Genomic DNA, 20,949 nt, shown 5'->3' on the forward strand with positions numbered 1-20,949 from the left:
GTGCACAGAGCATGAAAGAAGATGCAATTTTCCTTGGAAAAGAGAATTATGTTTCTACACTTTGAGGGAGAAAATGGGTTTTGCTTGTCTTCAACCAATTTGGTTTATTTGATCTTTATATAGTCTTGGCTATGGATTCTACTTACATCTGAGGGATACATAGTCTTGGCTATGTATATTAAGGATAAATTATTTGTAATGATGTGATTCAATGAAATTCTTCTCCCTTTCAGCATTAAAAAAGGAAAAAGGAAAAGCAACCCAACTTAAAAGAGGGTTTACTGTTCTCTTGTTTCTTGAACAAAGTTCTGTCAATGTCTTGCCTTTTGAAGTGAAATAACCTTTCAGAATTGGGTAAGATTTGCCATTTAGATTCAATGACCAACTCACCAAAATATTAAGCTTTAAACTTTGATGAACAGCTCTTTCTGTCGCCTTTTTTTCCCCTTTCAAGAATTATGTTCCGTTGCTTTTCCATAAAGCATTTTGGGGTTTGGTGTCAAAGCATTGTCTTTCGGTTGCAAAGTTTAGGCCCAATTGGCTGAAAGAATAGATGATTATGTTGAGCAAGAGACACTAAAAAAATTGCATTTAAGAAGAATAAATGAATAGGGTGAGACCTGATACTGTCAAACATGTTAAGCACCTCTAAGATGGCATAAGCATCACTAAACCTAATTTGAAAATCCACCCTCCATCCTCTACTTTCACTGAGATATTCTCTGCCTATTCCTGCCTGTCCCTTCTGCCAATTGCCAAACATGTCATCATCTAAGTTCCTACTTATTCAATCAATGTACACACTGAGAAATAAGGAAAAAAAAAAAAGTGAAACAAAAAATTAATATAAGACACAGAACAAGGAAGCTCACTATTTGAAGCTTTCCCGACTAATAATAATCAATGCCGTTGCTATCCAAATGAATTTTCTGGTGGGATTGACAACATTGATGGCATCACAGAAATCGGCAGCTTGGCTTTTTTTCTCATTTCTACAACCTTCTTATGAGAGTTGGAGTGCAATGATGACACAAATGTAGGACTAGCAGCAGGACGGTACTCTGGAAGGAGGCGGCCGGACCTGTAGCGAACCCCACATGCATTACAGAGGGTCTTTGGGCCCATCGGCCCTTCTCTCCATTGTGGAGTTTTTGTGACTTCACAGTGCATACATTTCCTAACAACAACTGGCTGTTGGGAGGGGGATTTCTTGATCTCACTGGATCCTGAAAGCAATGTCAGGTTCCTTTTCTTCTTCTGTCTCTTTTTGGCAGATTTCTCAGTAAGATGGCTTTCTGATTCTGATTCAGAACCAACCAGAGAATTAGATCCTCTGGAGGTAGAGGAGGTGGAGGAAATGAATGGCAATGAGACGTGCAGGTTGAAGGTAGATACTCGTCGGCGCTTGCTTCGACTGCGCTTCACTGGGAAACTGAGATTAGGATCAATAGGTGTGGGATTTGCAGCTGAGCAAGAGCTACTGCTTTCAAGTACAGATACTGGACTGGAGGTCTGGAACCGGTTTGAACCTTTGAGATCAGCAGACTCGCTGTTTAGGGTAATGCTTCTGCTGGAGGATGCTTTGGTAGTACTTGTTTGCTGGTTTGGCTGAGATGATCCATCACACTAGACACAAAAGGGAAGAAGAATTCAGCACAAAGTCAGAAACGAGGTTAAGGAAGATTTTAGTCCTATCTTGTCCTATAAAATAACCTAAATATATAAAGACAGAAAAAAGAACCTTCCAAAGGATAAGTTGTTTATCTTTATCGTAGCTGTACGAGGATTTAGTTGAAAAAAGTAATAGAAAAGACCACCATCCATTTCATAAAAATTATCAGCTACAATGATTGCATAAATGTTTTATAAAATTCGTCATAGAAAGAGCCACCCTCCCGTTGGACATCAATCAGAGAGTCACAATCAACAGCATTATCAGGTGGTCCCATCCATTTATTGGCAAGGCAAACCAAGCACTGATTGGGCCTGCTTACTTGCATGGACCAAACAGCTGTTCCACAGTGCAACATCATGTGGTGCAAGAGTGCATGTAGTATGCCCATGTTTTTATTGTATCTACAGCACAAAATACAGTGCATCTCTTATCTTTGAAAAGTACAACATCTGCCTATTGTCTCAATCTCTTGAACCATTTTCATATTAAGCCTCTTCACCACACTAAATAACCTGTTTTCACCAATGCTCTGTCCAGAGCACCCTTCACAGAAGAATTTGATCAATAAAGAACAGAATGTCGAAGTACCTTCAGGGGTTTAGAGACACTGCATATCTTAGAAACAAAGCTACATCCCTGAAATTGCTTTCAAATAAAGTATGAATGAAAGATCACCAAATTGCCTAATAATGGTTGCTTTCTGAAAAGTAAACCATGAATGTCCACATGCAATCATTCATTCAACATAGCACTTGGCGTGCCAAGATGCACAAGGTAGATTGTACAATCCAGCCCAAACTTAATAGACACCACCAGAACACTAATCCAATAGACAAGCAAAGTTTTCAGCAGGATAAAAGCATGGTTAGGCAAAGCACAGTTTTAGTCCCATGCCATGAGTGATATGTAATGTCTACTTGTAAACAAGCTCTCCAGCAAGTAGAAATGGTTAATTATTTCAAAAGCCAGAGACACATAAAGAACTTGTATATCCAATTCCCAACCAACATTTCATACTTCTGTGTTACATAAGAATCAATGGGCTACTATTTTTTTAATGCATCATATTTCATATTGACTCTAAAGACTATACAAAACTATCTGGATAATGTGAAAACAAATTTAGAAGGAAGAATTCCAATGGTAATCCCATACACACATCAAAATCACCCACTTTCACATAACTGCTTAATTCATAAACATGTGTATTACTCAACATTAGTGTAAGGGAAAACAAAGGGAACTCACTGAGACAGAAAGGTTTTTCGCCAAATTATCACCGAAAAAATCCCCATAAAAGCCAGAAGACAATCCAGCCAAAACATTTGCAGGTGGCGGCTCCAAGTTTTGAAAGTTACAATCCCACTCTTCACCACCCCCACCTCCACCACTATCTTCAAGAGGCAAATGAAAATCTTTTATAACATCTTCTCCACTACTACCACCGCCACTACCATCGTTGGCTTCAACATCTTCCAATGGGAAATCCAAATACTTTATTACGTCATCAAAGAAATCATCGTTGACCCCATTGAAGGTTTTGTCAAACCAAGAATTATTCATAATTTATATTCCGAATTTTTTCCGCTTTTTCTCTGTTTTTCTGCTCACACAATAGCAAAAAACAAAAAGTTAATTACTAGTACAATAAAATGAAACACATTTAATCCAACTATTTAAACATCAAATGCCAAGTAAAAGAGTTATTATCCAATTTGGAAATTACCTTATCAAGCTAAAATTACGCGTTCTATTTATTATGTTTTTTTTTTCACAAAGCAGTAAAATCTTGAGCAATTACTTCATTATCTTAAAAAAATAAAAAATTTCAAGCAATTAAGGTCTCTAAAGTAATATATTAGGCAAAAATAATAAAGTTTCCTATTTGGGTGAATTTTATATATGGAAAAATTGTCTCTTTCTTGGTTTGTAGAATCACTTTAAGTCGTCATTTTAGCATGGATAATTACCAAACAAATTACTATTATTAATAAATAAAATATTAAAACTAGTAATATCAGCTCAAAAAAATGTAAAATTTTTTCTTTTTTCATAAGCTTGTTTGGATACATGGAAAATCAAAATGCAGCCCAAGAAAAAGGTCGGAAAATTGGTAAATAATTCCCAAAGAAAAAGAGTGTTAGCACCCGTTTTCTTTTCCCTTCATTTCCTTAGTAACCAAACAGAAAGCCAAAGTAAAATGCAGGCATACTGGAGAAGAGAAATGTCAAAATGCTAAATGAAAAATCTTTTCTTTTTAACCCTCAAAAAATGAAAGCAAAATGCAAAGAAACAGAGAGAGAGAGAGAGAGTGGACCTGGTTTCAAGGAGAAGGTTGAAGGAGAGGCATTGTTTGGATCAGAGGAAAATGAGAGAGAAAATACAAGAGAACGAGAGAGAGGAAGGAAAGGGCAGGGAAGGGAAGAAGACGAGATTCCTTTGAATCTCTTTGTGTCTGAGATTGGGATTTTTAGGGATTTTGTGGAGAGAGAGAGACAGAGAGAGAGAAAGGGAGAAAAGAGTAAATAAGTTAAGTTCATGTGGGAAGGCGCACATGGAGGTGGCTGTGCGGTTCCCTTTTGATCACCGCTCATCTCTCAATCAGAAAATAAACTTTCCATATTAACATTTCTTCTTCCTTTCCTTCCTAAATATTTGTCTTCTCGATCGATTTAAATTAAATCGAGAATCGAGTTTTTTAAAAGAACCCATTATTTTAAAATACGAGTAATATCTAAAAACATTATTATAAAATAAAATAAAAATTCGATTAAATCGGTTCAATCGATACAAATTTTACATAAAAGGGTTGATATTTAATAGGGAAGAATTAAGTTAAATTAGGGATTGAGAGGGGAAGGAGGGTAGATCCAAAAGGGTTTCAATTATGTTAAAAAAAGGATGGAAGAGATCACCGACGAGATGGAGTTGGAGGGGAGGAGAAATCATTGCCTTTTTGGTATTGCAATCTGGGTCCCAATTATTTAGTTGGATCTTCCACATGCTGTGGTCCCTTATTTTCATTTTCATTCCTTGGCCTTTCTTTCTTTTCATTTTCCATTTTTATTATTTATTTATTTATTTTACCACAAGGTAAAGAAGGACAAAGGTAGTGATTGTAGGGAATGGGGGTTGGGCACACCTCAATTTTAGGTGCCTGCCTTTTTTACCTCTTGGCTTTGACTGAGGGAAGGATTGGGCAAGCTTTTGCACTTGGCTTGTGCCCCTTCAGAATAGCCTTGCAATTCGAGGGCTTGGGTTATTGGGGAAAGCATTTTAAGATTGAATCTTCTTTTGAATAGGGGGGAAATGGGAAAATTGTTATAGGAAGAAAAGGGGGTGTGTAGCTTGGAAAAGGGTTGAGTGAATCCTTTTCCCTTGTTTCTTGGGGGTTTCCCTTCAAGGTATAAGTATTCAAAGTAGCCATCTCTAGTATAAAGATCGAGACCTATTCCATATTCACAGTAGCCATTTCTAGCATAAAGATCGAGACTTATTTGATTTATATTTAATGCATCGACAATGTATAACATATTGAATGTATCTGAGTAAACAAGGAAAGAGAAATGCAAGGGAATGTAACGTTACTATCCAGTCACCAAATGAAGTTATTAAATCAACAAACTTGATTGCCTACGTTTAGCACTTGAAATATCCATGTCTTTTGGTCATAGATCTCTACATTCCATCTTTCTGAAACCGACCACATGCCAAATTGCCAACCTGGGTGGGCCTTTTGGTCTTTTGACAAGCCAAGATTCTGCTTTAAGTCAGATGGTTCTGAATCTTTCACAACCATACACCCTCATTTTCCTAAAGGCACGTTACACCTTTGACCACATTGAAAGAAAGCCCCTTTTCCACACCCTTTTGAACTATCACAACCTAAGAGGACCCCTTGGAGACAGCCTCACCTCAGTTCCTATCACAATTCAAATGCAAAACTACTGCTCCTTAAACTAAGTTTTGACCCAGCTGAAAGGAAATATAAAACTACATGAGATTGTCATGTGAATGCAATAACAAAATCATAAAGCTTTTATCTAATCATAAGTCATCACTATCGAAAAATTGTGATCAATGGTCAAGAGCTTCACAATTAAGCACTCGGGCAAGATGAATAATAAGCTAATCCCTATTCTTTAATCTGATTTATAAAAATTTTTTTGGCTGTGATCCATATAACCAACAGTCAGTAACATTCATATCTTCACTTTCAATGTTCTTCGCTTTGCATTTACAAACACAATGAAGATAAAAAGTAAGACAAATGGCATGGTCCACAAAATGACATCCCAGAGCTTGGTTCCACCTGAATAAATGAACATGCTTCCCAGTGTGTCCTGCAAAATTAAGAAGCATAATAAGGATACCACTTTGGTTGAAACAGTTAAAACTGTTGTTGCTTTCACCTAGACCTCACCCCGTTAGAATCTAAAGAGGGCAGAGATATCAAGCAAGCAGATCAAGGATATGCACAAGTAAAAAATAAGGGCATGTTTCGGCCAACTAACATTGATTACCAGGATCTAACAAGTTACAACATTATTATCTAGTTTAACTTATCCGTTGGAAAGGTAGAAATAACTGCAAACCATTTTCAAAAAAAGATGTATGTGTAAGTCTTGAATGTATATCAACTCACCGGATCAAACATCTTCTCTGCAGCTTGCTCGTGTTGCTTCGCAAAGATGCCCTGGGCATACTCATAGAGCTCCAAATCAAGGTTGTTAAGCCTTTGGATCTGCTGGAGGACCATCTGAGGAACTTGAAGACGTGCCTGTAGATTCAGATGTTAATACAAACATTGGAAGATTCCAACATTGACATAGCAACAGCTGAACTCTCTTCCTCTTAAGATTGAAGCAACGATCTTGTGCTTCTTTTCTATTTCTTTTTTCTTCTCCCTCACTTTTATACACAAATCTCTTTAATGTTTGATGGCTAAGGGCCCAAAAAAACCACAGCCTTTGATTTGAAGCCTTAAAGGTACATATTGCACAGATAATAGATTTACAAATGACAATGCCAAACATGTACCAACAATCAAGGCATCAACTATCTAATTCCTTTGACAATGTTTTGCACCCTAAAAGTTGCCTACAGGCCTGTCATAGCAAAAAGATGGACTGACAGAAGGGTATGACAGATATAGCATGTCCATTAAGGCATGGTTTGCTCCAGCACATGGAACACATAAAATCATTAAGCTAAGATTTTATTTTTTAAAACAAATTCTCAATTTTGGTAGAAAGACAGTTCAAAAACTGTAAATCAAAAAGAACTTTTGCCTAAAGATTAGCCATGTAGTTAAACCAAACACGCTCTAGAAATTGATGACATATATGCATTTACAATGATGAAGCATTTTAAATGTCAGGTATTCTAGAGTACCTCCTTTGTGAAGTTTGCCGGTGAGATTCTCTTCAAAGAAGCGATACGTCGACGTGCTTGGGTCTTTCGCAAACCAGAAATGCAAACCTCATAAGTTTCCATAAGCTTTCCCACAGACATCTGTTATGGTAGAAAAGAAGACATAAGTTATTACCTTTTTCAAGAGGAAGAGATCCCAGTATGTCCATATAAAAAGTCACAGAAAAATGGCTTACAGTCTCTTGCTTTACTTCATTGTCATCTGATGATGTTGCGGCTTCATCCCCCTTCTCATCTGAGGTAATATTCTGTCATAGAGGCAAACAAGAATCGTTATGAGTGCTACTCTAGTTGATATCCAGCTATTAAGCTTTCATTTGCTAAAATGGAGCACCTGATGATCATTACCATCCACCTCTGAGTCTGAAAATGAAGTGCTCTGTTCTGCAGTACAAGTAAGTAATTTAAGCAACATGCTAAAAATATCTTGACTAAAATCCTTTTAGAGAAAGATAAGAAAAGAAAATGAGGCAAATCAGCACTTCAATGAAATACAATCAATATAAGACATCAACAAGAGTTTACAAGGCTTTCTGCATTAAACAAGTTTATGGGGGGGGGGGGGGGGGGGAATTCAATAAAAGCTAACCTGATTTATTGACAGCAGCTCCCTCACCAATAGCATTTGATTCTACCAGCTGGGAGATCACCTGTGCCCCAACCACATTGGCAAACATGGTTGCAGATTTCCTATGGTCCTCAGTTAGACCAACATATAACATATTGTCCAACCTCTTCTGCAAGATTTACAAGTATCTACCATAATTGCAACAATAAAACGGAAAAAAAGGGGAATAAATCAGAAAAGCATTTATTTGACCATTTGTACAATATTCAGCCTATTTTAATTACCTTTGCAACTTGAAGCACATATTCACCAAGTTTCTTGTACTTCTCTACACAATGGCGCACTTCATGTGCTTCAGGTAAATAAGAGTTGTTTGTCAATCCTGCAATCTGTAGATTAAATTAGCAAACCAGCATTTTGGATAAGAATATAGAAAGAAAAGAGCTGAAACTGCAAAACGTGGATTAGTACCTGAAACGTAGCTCCATTATGGACAATTTCATGAGCTATAGGATTGTCGATATAATCGAGTAATGGCATTACCATGTCTTCCATATTGTATGGATCACTGCTGTTAATATCATTGATGACCCTAGCTTTTCTAGCATCTCTCTGCTCATAAGAGTAAAACTAAATATAAATGTCTCATACATAATTACATCATCGAGGCAAACAAGTTGATTAATAAGCCACATAGAATTCTCAGTAGTTTATCAAAGACAATTCCCCCTTCTTGGTCACTTCAGATCATACAAAATGAATGCAGATCTGGTAGGTTTTGGTCATGGCAAATTGAGATGCTCTCAAAACAGACAAAACAATGCTGTCTTAAAAGATAAATTAATAAGCAAATAAAACTTACAATTAGCAACAGCACTAAAAATCTAAAATGCAGAAAAAAAGGTTGTGTAGCAACAACTTCCCCCTAAATGCCAAAAGGTATCACTAATATAAATATCAGAAAAATATTGCATAGAGAACTTGGAAATCCTGGAATAGACGGTGAACCTTTCAGTGAAGGGAGAGAGAACTGATGCCGGGAAAAGTGTGTCCCTAAGAAGGGGTAAAACTGTAGAACAAATAGCAGGGAAAAGTGTAATGATTAATTAGAATAATAACTCATGCAGCAGTATAGATGGCATACCCGAGCAAACAGGTCTTCTCTCATCCACGGAACAAGATACTTCCAAGGCCATATATCCAGCGTACTAACTCCATTAGTTTTAGAGCGCAAACGTCCAGTCATTTGTGTAGCAGAGGTTAAGTTGGGGTGCACTAGAAACCTAGCAGCCACCTCCACTGAAAACTCATAAGTGCTAAAGACACGGTCAACTGGATTCCTAAGTATTGTCACCACGGATGTTCTGTCCCTGGGAAGTTTAGAGGTTATGCTATAGTCATCATGAGTAGTCAATAACCTGCATTTCGCCTTGCTGCATTCAGATGGGAAAAAAATTCAATTAAACTTGCTTGAAAAAGCAAAGGTAGATAAGGCGAACTTGTCATTCAAGTCTTACATAAGAACAAAATTTATAAAGTACCTAGGATCAAAGCGTAGCTTGTCATAAGACCGGGGGCATTCAAGAGAATTCGAATACAACTTCTTTAAGAAACTGCAAGCATAAACATAAAAAAATGGGGGAGAAATTAAATGCGGTTGGAAAAATGGATTGACTTCCCCAGTGTCATCAAATTGCCTTATTTTATATGAAAAATTTACCAGTGAAAATAGGTTCGTCCTCCGGTTCGTGGAACATGAAGGAAGAAAAGTAAATCATTCAGCGTGTGTTTATCCTCTTTGACTTCATGATCGAGTGAAGTAAATGCCCATTTTTTTACCACATTTTGGCAATGCTCGGAATCAGTTATAGACAAGACATTCACCACTACATCATCCACATAAAATAATAAAAAAAATTGTCAAGAAAATGAACACTTCAATCTATCATTACCCATGGAACACATCAATCAATTCAATGAAAAGAATACCTAATCCAAGTAGCATCAACAGAACTGTGGATTTCAGAGTAGGATCCATTCACTCAATTCCTACTCCAATCACTGCCAAAGAAAATAAAAAAAAAATCAGTAATAAAAAACAATAGCAATACGAAAATAAGAAAAAATAAAAGCCGAAAAAGAAAACAAACCAAAACAAAAGGGTACAGCAACAATAAAACCCTAAGCAAGAGCCAGATAGACAAGAAAAACAGAGGAGAAATTGAAAGTAAAAGAAGGGAATTTAATTCTGAAAAAAATGGAAAATAAACAAATAAAAAGAAAAAGAGGAGGAAGAAGAAATATTCAGAAATAGAGGGCTACCTGTTATCGAACAACGCGATCTCGTGCTCATAAATGCCCTCGAGCTGTGTCGGGACTTCGCTCACACTAATTTTAGCTCTTCAATCGATTTTGGCCCCACACCCACACCCACACCCACTGACATACATACATAAAAAAAAAAAAAAAGGAAAATACGATGTGTGTGTGTGTGAAATTTTCTTTTTCTTTTTCTCGCTAGCCAAACTGGGGTTTGGGAGAAGCCCTGTGTCCGAAGAGGGACACGGAAATCAGCACAGAGAGAGACAGAAACTATGAACAACTCTCTCTCTCTCGACAATGATCGACGAAGTGGAAGAAAATGGAACAGTTTGAATGTCGAAAAATACTTGTCTTGAATATTTTCATTCACTTATTTTTAATTATTTGTCAAGGTATCCCTTATTATCTATTATTACTGCATAGTTTGACTTCAATGTTTTGGCTTCGATAGTCAACCCACTGATATTTCTTCTAATGGAGAAATAATTAATAAATTTATTTTTTCTTTTTTTTGGTAGAGATAAGATTATCTTTTTTTTTCTCTCTAAAAGAGAAGATTTATCTCTGTAAAAAAATTACAATTTGGATGATCATATAATTTTTTTTGATGAATGGATGATTATATATCTCGATTAGATATGTTCTTCAAAAATAATTACACACAAAAAATAAATCATATACAATACTCTCTCTGTCTTTTTATTTATTTATTTTTCTTCTCCGGATGTTTTAAAATGAAAATTTTTTACCATTTAATACTCTTTTTTTTTTATATTATAAACTTATTTTTTATAAAAAAAATTAAATATTTATATTATAAATAATATAAAGAAAAAGATGTGTTATGGGTTGGGATTAGAAGTATTGAAATGAGTGGAAATGGGGCATTAGTGTTGTGGGTTGTTTGATTTTTATTTTATTTTATTTTTTAATGTATAGTTGCATATGTCAAGCTGTCACCTTGGGTAATGCTTCTAACGGGGGACACGAGAAGGAATAGGAATGTGGGCTTTTTAGCTGTTTTAGGCAGAGTCAAAATGCCTAAATGGTGCCCCCAACCTACCCCATTTTGCGGACATGAATAAAGGGCTTAAGTAATACAAAACTCCTCCATTATATATCTAAATTCTTTTATTTTAATATTATACTCAAATAAAATCTTTTGTCTTCTTTTTATTTGTATTCGTATCGGATAAAAATTAACAGTCATCAGACTTAGTATTAACTGACAGTTTCTGTTTCTGGGTTGATGTAACGTCTAACATGACCACGAAATGAATCGCCTGATCATGTCATCTCTGTGATGTGAACAAAAAATATTTAAAAACTTGTCTATATAAAATCAAAAGAATATATACTTAAATAAATTCAGACCCTTTGACGGTGGACCCTACCCACACACCACCAAGGAGATTTTCTAGAAAAAAAAAAAAAGATAGAAAAACTATACAGTCCATGTCAGCATTCTATTTTAGATAGGAATATAAGCAAGGAATTAGAAATCTAAATGGAAAATTTAGATACTAATTTAACCGTGTCAACTGTACAAAAGCTGTGTTTTTTCCATTCCAATGATATGGTATATATCTAACAGCACCCAATGATGATGCTGTAGATAATCCCATTTGACTGAACGAAAGAATCGAACTTTTTTTTTTTTTTTTGCAAGCAAGTAATGAATATGCAATAATATGAGGATTTTTTTTTTTTTTGCTATTCTTCATCATCCAAAGCTTTTCTTAGCCAGCCTATCAAGTAAAACATCAGATTGAGGAGTTAATCATACTTTTACTGGAATAGATTTCGTTGCGTCTAGATGGTTCAGGCGGCATGTCCCGAGAAGATACTCCGGGAGCTCCTCTTCTGTGTTCGCCTGCGCACAATAAAATCGGACATTTTTAGACCATTGAAGGAGGTGTTCGCATTGATCATAGACAAAGGTGAGAAATTGCATTTAAGCTCAAAAATGTTGTTTCGTTTTTGATCCTTGTTTTGCTCAAGTGTTGTTTTTACCTGAATCAAGAATGCCATTTCGATGACCAGATTGTTGAGGTAACCGAGCACAAGATTGACCACACCTCTGGCTACAGTTGATGATCCAATGTCAATCCCAAGCTGGAATAACAATTGCAAAAATTTCAGTATGTCATGTCATACATAAAACTTCTCATGCTTTGTAAGTGATGTTGTGCCTCTCCAGTTTGCTTCCAAAGAGCAAAAAGGCTTGAAGAGAAGCGAAACCAACCCAGTTCGGTTTTATATGATTTTTCAAATGCATCCTCCCTTGTTTACAATCCAAACAACTATAGATAAATATAATTGTACTGGACATCACTTCTCTTCAATCTATTCAAACACACTGATTTGTGAAACTAACTGATTGTTCCGAAATGAGTAAATGCTATATGTACACGTGCATGTGTGTGGTTGGACCCGCACAGATTTACATACATTTCATCAAATTTTACCTCCAAGTAGTTCTTCCCACGGAAATAGTTAATTTCCAGAGCTTGGCCAATGAGACAAGCTTTCTTTCCAACACTCTGCTTGACTATCCACGACCCCTGACAAAACGAAGTCAACTGTCAGTACCCTTTGCTTTATGCGATGTGGAATGAAGTTATACAAAGCACAAAACTAGCTAGTCTTCATGGTAATTCTCTGCTTTGAAGATTTTCATTTTTAGAAATCCGTACAGTTTCTGAGCAGAGAATTTGGAAAAAGCAATTTCATTGTAAGACCTTAATTCTTTAAAAAGAAAAACACCAAGTAAAAATACAATTTGATTTTTGCCTTCTGCTTAAATGGAGTTAAATATAAGCTTGATCAATTGTTTTTGAGGTTCTTATTAAACCTACTAGTGAGTTCACTTCCATCAAGAATACACAAAGACTCTCAATCTCAACTGCAAAAATGCTGCACACACCAACCTTTGATATGTATGGAATGAGCTTAAACCTTGAATTTCTATATGCATCATCTCCATTGATGAAGTTCTGTAGTAAGGGTGAATCTTCGACAGGAGTATTCATCATATAGTATAGCGCTAGGCTATATGTAGTTGAACCTGGCACCTGTTTCAAAGTAGATAATTCAATTATTTCAAATGCTTGAGAACCAAGGTGAATATAGATAGAAATACAGCTTGAGAGGATAAGTGTAAGCAAAAGACCAAAGTACCTGTATGTTTATAATGAAGAAAAACTCTGGCCCTCCCTGAGCAGCATATTTCTGCAGATAAACGCTTTGTAAAATTTCTTTTAATTTACACACATAATATAGCAAATGCAACAAGTACAGTTGAGCTTATAGGTGACTCATGAGCAATGATCACAAAATCTCCATTAACAAAGTAATGACATATATTAAAGAAAAACCTGAACAATGCCCCCAGGACGCCCTCCTAGATCATCTTCTCGCTTGTCAGATCTTAGCCAATCTGCAGCAACCATTTGCATCAACGTGCCCGTTGCCTTAAACTGAAAAGAAATCAAGAGTAAATATATAATTTTAAACTGGAACTTGAAATTTCAGGGCAGGAAAACTCAAAATGGAGCTTTACAAAAGAAAAGCCAAAGTGAATTCATTGGGGATATCCAGGACTACAAGTTTCTAGAAGCTAATCACAGTATAATATCGACAGAACTCTACAATTGATTGTATCCAAAACATGCTAGGCAAACATGGAAGGACATGTATAATTTAGAGATCATAAGAGACAAAACGTCAGTTCACTGCAAGATCATGCAATAAGGCATACAATAAACCATCATAGAACACACCAGATGAACTTTTCTCATACATTACAGCTTTGTCCTCACTGAAAAATTGTTCTTCATACCTTCTTACGGTCTTCCAGGTAATTCTCCCCACGAATTAAAAATGTGGAGGGTTCCGCTGCTGTCCAACTGCAAGGCAATGTACAAGTCGGATCCTTTGGAAGAGTGTTTCCATAAGAGCAAAATATGCCATCTTCCCTCATCATGTCCTGTAAGTCCACATAGCCCCTCTTCTGGACTGCAACATGGAAAATTGTAAGCCATCAGCAATATTTCAACAATTTCCTTGAAAAAGAAAAATCATTGTTGCTGTAAATTTAGAAGTTAAGGTGAATACTGATCACCCAAATAGGAACCACCTGCAAGATCATGTAACTTTTTCACAAAAACAGCAGCAGTTGATAACTTTGGATGGCGTGTATCCTGCAAGTTTCTCAGTCATATAGAAGTTGGTAAGAAATTTGAAGCAAAACATTATACATAAAACATTTAATAGCCTCATTTAATGCTAGAGTTACAGTAATCCAGCCACAAGAAATAAAATATAAAAAAATAGAGAAACTCTATAGGTGGTCACATCCTCTATGAGATATGAAGCACCATTAACTGCAAATTCATTTGCATGTGAAAAGCAATGATAACTACTTTGACACATACCTGAGAGTACCCTTCTGGACCAAAATCAGAAGCCCACCCATCTTCTGATTGATCATAGTCTGTTGGTTCTGGAACATCAAAGAATTCATCAGCAGCATCATTAAGTCCCACCAGGCTTGAGTGTTCTGAAGGTGCCCTTTCCATTACTTCACACATATTTTCCTTAATTTTCCCAGCCTCTATCTGTGTACACATATCAACCATGCCGTCCTCTTCACTCTGATGCAACCTAACATTCCTTATCAACTCTCTGGATGAAAGATCAGCTGAAGGATATTTTCCTTGTTTTGCTTTGAATAACTCTCTTAGTGCTGCAAGTACATGATATAAATTCCTAGCAATTTAATGCCTCAAATGATCACACAAAGTTAAACACAGAACTCACACACATATACTACAGACAATCTATGAACAGATAAATAAGATTCTACCAGCAGTTGAGATGATTACCAGCAACTCTCTCAAGCATCCGAATGGTAATAGATCGGGCTGCAGAAGTTCGCAAATACGATTTCCAGAATTTCCAATCAATTGCAAGCATGTGTTTTACAACTGAGTGTTTTCCTTCATTCACTGGAGATATAACATACCCACCACCTGCAAGTAAGTACCGATTGTTAATTTCATAGAGTAAGTTTGCTTTTGCTGTTTTTAAATATAAATCTCCTTATCTTGAATTAACAAAAAAAAAAAAATCAAGTGCACATCATATGCCACAACCCATAAATTTCTGTGTGGTATATGAGGACAATGATAAAACTGATCAAATCAAAATAAAGAAAAAATAAGTATTCATCAGCAGTATTCAAACTGAGAAGCCAAACGATGCTTCAATATACAAACACACACGAAAACCAGTATATATGCATGTGCTCATGCACACATGAGATACAAGGAGACAAGCCACTTGCATGCTAAATTTATGCCAAAAACAGCTCATTCATCCTATAATGTGTTTATTTATGTATAACAGCAGAATATAGAGAAGTCAGAAAGATGAAAAAAGTTCTCTTTTACTTATATATTTCAGGCATACATTACTTTTAAGGCAGGCACGGACACAGCTTTTCTGTGGGGGGCACTTCTTGTGAAACACTGAGTGGTAGAGAATAACTGTGAGAAAATCAATCAAACAAGATTAGTTAGCAATTCAACTGGATCTGTTCTGAATTCTGAATAAAACTTTTAAGAATTTCCTCAAAGCAATTACTACCATATGTTCCATCATCTTCTCTTCTCCAATAGCGCCGCAACAAAAGATCCCTCCTTCTCATTCCCCTGCAAGTATAGTGAGTTAGTAAAAATTAAACAGAAACCTCTGTCTAGCAAAACATAATGATTAAATCCGAAGATTTGATCTGACCAAGGTAACCAATCACTATATAGCTGCTTGTGAACAATATCAGTATGACCATCGAGATGTTCAACCACGCTACCCTTGTAGAAACAGAAGTCCCATCTGCAAGACAATTTGATTAGACATTTGTTTTTAGAAAAACAAAAAGAATACTTTTCAGAAAAGCCACAATACATTGCTAAATGAATAGAGTTCTAGTTTTCCACAACTTTTGGACACACTAGAAAGCATCTGAGCAGTAATCATGAATCAAATAGATGCATTAAAAAAGGGCACCAAATAAAGATGTCAAATCTATGCATAGTATCGTTTTCAGGATGTTGATTCGTTCCTATGGTTCTTGTGAGCTATCAAACTATACTGTATTAAGAATCTCTAGATATATTGGACTTTCACATTAACAAGGGCAACAATTACATAGTTTCTTTTACTATCGTGCATCAAACTTAAGTTCACATTTCTACTCCGTTACAACTTCAGGGAGAGAAAAGCTCTAGTGACACAAAAAATTCATCCAATGAGAAAATAACAATCACAATGAGGTCTGTTCTGATGAATCACAATGCTATATTTACTACAATTACTAATATGCACAAAATTAAAGTACCAATTGAGATTGAAATCAAGCCATGCCTCTTACAAAACAATATAAGTGCTTTATTTTAAGAAAAAGACAGAGCACTTGGCAACTTACTCTGATCTTGAGGGTCCAAGAGACATAAGTGTCTGGAAAATGGCTTCTGAAGTTCCATCTACGACACCCACAGCCATGATTGCAGGATGGTCATCCCACTACCAAGGGAGGAGTAAAATAATCAAAATGCAATTGCATGTAAAACCATGGACTGATGAATCAAAAGCTACCAACCTTTCCATGAGAATCCCTGTCTTTAGCTTCTTTAAACAGTCTAAGACCTGCATTGCACTCATGGTTTTAGACAAACAACTAGAGCTATCTAAAAAATCACAAGTATTTGTTTTGTAATTACCATTCTGACAGCCAAAGATTGTCCAAGATGATGGTGCTACAACATCAGACGTCACTCTGTCCATCTTTGTGGATGAATAAAGAGTCCAGTCAATAGAATTATTGTGAATTTCATGACTGGAACCACTGGATCTGCATGCATGGAGACCTCCTAAGAAACTGATATATAATAATGAGGTATAAATATAAAAACAAGCATCATGTCCTGTCACAGAACATATGTGAACAAATTCAACTTAAATAATTCAAGCAATCTGCACAGAACCCAAATAGTTTGCCAGCATAGGTGAACAGACAACAAAAAGCCAGAAGTTTGATGCATGTTGAATAGCAATACTGCTGGATGGTTACTCATTAATATACCTGAAGGACTGCCATCTGCTCTTTGAACAGGCAACATCATTTGCAGGGTATGGGCCACCCTGCATATATACAATCCAAGTCTCAGTTGCATCTCATCTTATGCCAGAAACTTATGACATGCATTAACAAGAGAAAGCAGTTCAGCACCTTTAAAGCTGCTTGTTGAAAGGAATGAATCCATCTTGCTGCTTCTTCAGGACTACTAGCTCCTAGCTATAAAATTTAGATTCCATATCTCATACATGAAGGCGAAAGCATTACGCATATTGACTAACAATCTTTATATGAAATATTTGCCTCACCTTAAGCTGATCATTGTGATTAGAACTATTATAAAGAGTGAATATGAAGAATACCTACATAGTCGAAAAAAACTGTCATTACAAAGGGGCCAATGGCATGAACTGATCAGAAAGAGAAACCTGAAAATTTACCAATGCCCGAGAAAAACAACACATAATTTACATACTTTTCTGTGAATGCTCTCCCTCCCATTATCTGTAACCCGGATGCAGGAATCAATAATTGCACTTCTACCTGGTTCCTGAGAAGCAAATCAAGGTTTAGCTCTTACACCTAATAAAATTCTCAAACCCATCAAATAAACAGTCTGCAAGTGTGAAACTTAAAACAACTTATTAACTCAAAATGAATGTGAGCCTAAATACAATCTTAGAACCCTCATTTTCTTCATTCATCAAATTATAGACACATTACTTTCACAAGCTACAAACGAACTGCAACAGCAAGAAACAGAGGCACTAGATAGCTTGATCATCGGCTATTTTTCCAAGGCAGCTAAACCCACTTCCCACTAAAAATGAGACGTGGTCACATCGTACAATTATGCTTAAATTGGAGCTGTTTGCTTGGCTTATGATTATTCTCAAATAAACTCAACAATCAATAAATAAAAAAAGTTAAAGATTACAGAGTTCAAAAACTGTGACATATGAATGATAAAGTAAAATATTCCTGACACAAAGTTGACGGTAGAATTCTCCAGAATTACCTATAGACAGTCATATCTCTAGCAAAAAAGAAAGCACCAGCAAAATCTGAGAAACTGCTTTGATTGAAAGAAACAATTCAAAAAAGTAAAAAGAGCAAAAAGTCAGCGACGTAGTAAAATACATGTTCTCATCCATGCTCTCTCTCTCTCTCTCTCTCTCTCAAAGTAAACACGCTACTACTCGAACTGAAAACGCGTTAGCCATGGAAATTATTAAAGCACGTTCAACTAATCCATAATTAAGCAACTAATATCATAATTAAATAAAAATAAATAAACAGCATATAATCAATAATCTTCTCCAGTAAAAATTACTAGTTACTTCGCCAGCTGGATCGACTAATAAAAAACTTAAACAAAAAAAAAAGAAGAAGAAGACAAAAAGACAATGATATTAAAGTTTAATACCATTATTTCTTCTCAAGATTTGTTAAACGAGTAAAGAAACTTGCAAGATAAGCTTCTCCACAAACAAAAAATAAAGAGATATTACTATAAAAGGAGTGACTAAAAAGAAGGAAGAGACCTGGAGATTGGAAATGGGAATGGATTTGAAGCTCTTGAGAAGATGATCTTCAAGAACAAAGTAACGTTTCCTTGAGTACTGTAATCCAATCCGATTCGAACGAATTATGTACAGCCATCCTTCCATTTTCAAGTCTCCGTTCTGCGAACCAGCCATTTTCCTTTTCCTTTTTAAAAAAATTAAAAAAAAACAAAGAAAAAAGAGCAAAAAATTCTTTTCCCAACAGAGGAGCAAAAGAAAATGGTGGATGCTGATTCGATCCTTCTGATCCTAATAATGGAAGTACAGAAAATTCAAGCTGTGAAACTTAGCGAAACTCTCTTTCTGCTTTGGAGTTTCAGTTACTGAATAACCAAAAACAAAAAAAAAAAAGAAACAAAAATTACTTTCTCTCTCTTTTGCTCTGTTTTTCTGTTTTCTCTTTTGTTTGAGAAAACTGAAAATGGAGAGAAAGCGTATATGAGACAAAGATTGCCAGAAGACGAATATTGAATGGTTGAAATTACTTTCTTACCCTTTTCTGCTTCCATTTGAAAAAGGTTAGAAAAGTACGCTCAACTTATGCAGCCAATCATGTAATCATTTCCCTTTTTGTTTTTATTTATTTAATTATAATTAAAAAAAAGTTTAGGGTAATATTATACCCGTACCCTGTGTAATTTCAATTTTTTTTATTAACATCCTTTTGATATATTTTTCCTCAATTAATATCTTGTAAATAATTTCAATTACTACAAAAACTGATTTGTTAATTTTATCGAGTGAAATACAAGAATATCCTTCAATATGAACAAATAATTTAGCTTTGAATTGAAAATTATTTTGATAATGCTATCGGGTAAAATTTGTCCAAAAATTTGAATTGAGAAAAAAAGAAATCACACGGTGTCATATGAAAAAAAACTAAAATCTTAAGAGGTGTATGTGAAATTTGTCCAAAATTTTATATCTTCATAAAAAAAAAAAGAAGTTTTCAATTTTTTTATTTATTATTTAACAAAAATATCTTTAAATGTGAATAAATAATTTAACTTTGAATTGAAAATATTTTGATAATTTTATCGGGTAAAATTAACATCTTAACCATTGCGGGAACTGAAGTTATTTACAAAATACTAATTGAGAAAAAAAAATCACAATGGGTCATGTGAAAAAAAATGAAATCTAAAGGGGTGTGAGTGAAATTTGTCCAAAAATTTATATATTCATGGGAAAAAGAGTTTATTTTTCTTGTAAAATAAGTAACATCAAAATTCAGAGTTTGTTGAGAAGTTTGCAACTAACTTGACTTGAAAATAATCATATCAACAATATGTATTAAGGTCCATCCTCCATAATGTATTGGTGAAAGGTTAATATCCAATCATAAAACCAAATTAACAAAGCTAATTATGACCAAATAGTGTATAATATAAATGTCTAATTAATATTAATATGTATTGAGTCGTATTTGGAAAAATGTTTATCAGAATATTTGTATTTTTGAAATTTTATATTTGTGATTTTGCATATAAAATGTTTTTCCTCGATAATGATTTTTAGTAAAATTATAGGAGGGAAAAAAAATTGTGATGGTGACAAATTAATGAAAATGTATTGATTTGCAATGTTTCTTTCATATCTTGTGGCATTAAGCTGTGATGACCCCTTTTTGTGGTCCTGATTTAATAATTACAAATAAATTTAATTTGGAAGATGTCAATGGCACAAGCCACAAAGGTGCATACTAATAATGTCTTTATTCAAGAAAATTCCAATGAATTTGTTGTTTTTAGTTAACATTCAATGGAATTGACATTAAGATGGAAATACCCTTTTGCTCATGCTCCACAAAAATTAGAACTCTATCATCATATTTTATGGAGAAAAAAATGAAAAATAAGATGAAAAGGACCATTCTTAAACTTTTATATGGTCACCAATCATCTAATTCTTTATAATAGTAATAATAAATATCAAAATTATATATTTTTTAATTTCATTGATTCACACGATTATAACCCCGTTTATTATAATTATTTATATATGTATTTAAAATTACGTACGTGGCTATTTAAACTTCTAAAGTATAAAAAAATATCGTTCATTTTGTGTCCCTTTTGGTACATATTTTTTAATTTATTATGCAAATTACAAAATACTAATAGTATTTACTTAAAAAATTATTTGTTTTTTGACTTAGATAAAAAAGTTTTAATTTTTTTATTATACTTAAAAATATTCTTATAGCCACACAATTTCTAACTTTTAATAAAAAATTAATTATAAT

The 20,949-nt window shown here is 34.8% G+C and overlaps 3 protein-coding genes across 6 annotated transcripts; all 3 read right to left on the reverse strand.

Moving 5' to 3' along the window:
* Nucleotides 1–678: 678 nt before the first annotated feature.
* On the reverse strand, nt 679–4,164 carry GATA13 (GATA transcription factor 13). The gene is made up of 3 exons (XM_018128358.2): nt 3,993–4,164; nt 2,924–3,278; nt 679–1,626 (listed from the first exon to the last, which is right to left on the reverse strand). Exons 2-3 carry the CDS (start codon nt 3,236–3,238, stop codon nt 913–915), a joined length of 1,029 nt encoding a protein of 342 aa, XP_017983847.2. The 5' UTR covers nt 3,239–3,278; nt 3,993–4,164; the 3' UTR covers nt 679–912.
* Nucleotides 4,165–5,792: 1,628 nt separating this feature from the next.
* On the reverse strand, nt 5,793–10,383 carry TPST (tyrosylprotein sulfotransferase). 3 transcript variants are annotated; one of them, XM_088809650.1, is made up of 13 exons: nt 9,999–10,383; nt 9,666–9,737; nt 9,397–9,562; nt 9,218–9,289; nt 8,821–9,109; nt 8,148–8,288; nt 7,961–8,065; nt 7,698–7,845; nt 7,443–7,492; nt 7,300–7,356; nt 7,070–7,189; nt 6,321–6,455; nt 5,793–6,018 (listed from the first exon to the last, which is right to left on the reverse strand). In XM_088809650.1, the coding sequence occupies exons 2-13, from the start codon at nt 9,712–9,714 to the stop codon at nt 5,878–5,880; spliced, it is 1,473 nt and encodes a 490-aa protein (XP_088665776.1). In that variant the 5' UTR covers nt 9,715–9,737; nt 9,999–10,383; the 3' UTR covers nt 5,793–5,877. The 3 variants fall into 3 exon arrangements, with proteins under 3 accessions (XP_088665776.1, XP_007016765.3, XP_017983828.2); XM_007016703.3 differs by having other exon boundaries at nt 7,285–7,356; nt 9,999–10,379; XM_018128339.2 differs by lacking the exon at nt 9,999–10,383 and adding an exon at nt 9,827–9,965 and having other exon boundaries at nt 7,285–7,356.
* Nucleotides 10,384–11,317: 934 nt separating this feature from the next.
* On the reverse strand, nt 11,318–19,129 carry LOC18590890 (Pleckstrin homology (PH) and lipid-binding START domains-containing protein). 2 transcript variants are annotated; one of them, XM_018128079.2, is made up of 21 exons: nt 18,681–19,129; nt 17,612–17,686; nt 17,445–17,498; nt 17,290–17,355; nt 17,143–17,201; nt 16,781–16,938; nt 16,660–16,706; nt 16,486–16,583; nt 15,798–15,893; nt 15,648–15,712; nt 15,476–15,547; nt 14,885–15,031; nt 14,435–14,745; nt 14,137–14,200; nt 13,840–14,015; nt 13,376–13,477; nt 13,179–13,229; nt 12,929–13,072; nt 12,467–12,562; nt 12,012–12,113; nt 11,318–11,871 (listed from the first exon to the last, which is right to left on the reverse strand). In XM_018128079.2, the coding sequence occupies exons 1-21, from the start codon at nt 18,834–18,836 to the stop codon at nt 11,779–11,781; spliced, it is 2,232 nt and encodes a 743-aa protein (XP_017983568.2). In that variant the 5' UTR covers nt 18,837–19,129; the 3' UTR covers nt 11,318–11,778. The 2 variants fall into 2 exon arrangements, with proteins under 2 accessions (XP_017983568.2, XP_007016768.3); XM_007016706.3 differs by having other exon boundaries at nt 16,781–16,911; nt 18,681–19,128.
* Between the last annotated feature and the right edge of the window lie 1,820 nt (nt 19,130–20,949).

The sequence above is a fragment of the Theobroma cacao genome, chromosome 9 (genome assembly GCF_053813885.1).
Source record: "Theobroma cacao isolate CCN51 chromosome 9, ASM5381388v1, whole genome shotgun sequence".
In the NCBI taxonomy this organism is placed as follows: Eukaryota; Viridiplantae; Streptophyta; class Magnoliopsida; order Malvales; family Malvaceae; genus Theobroma; species Theobroma cacao.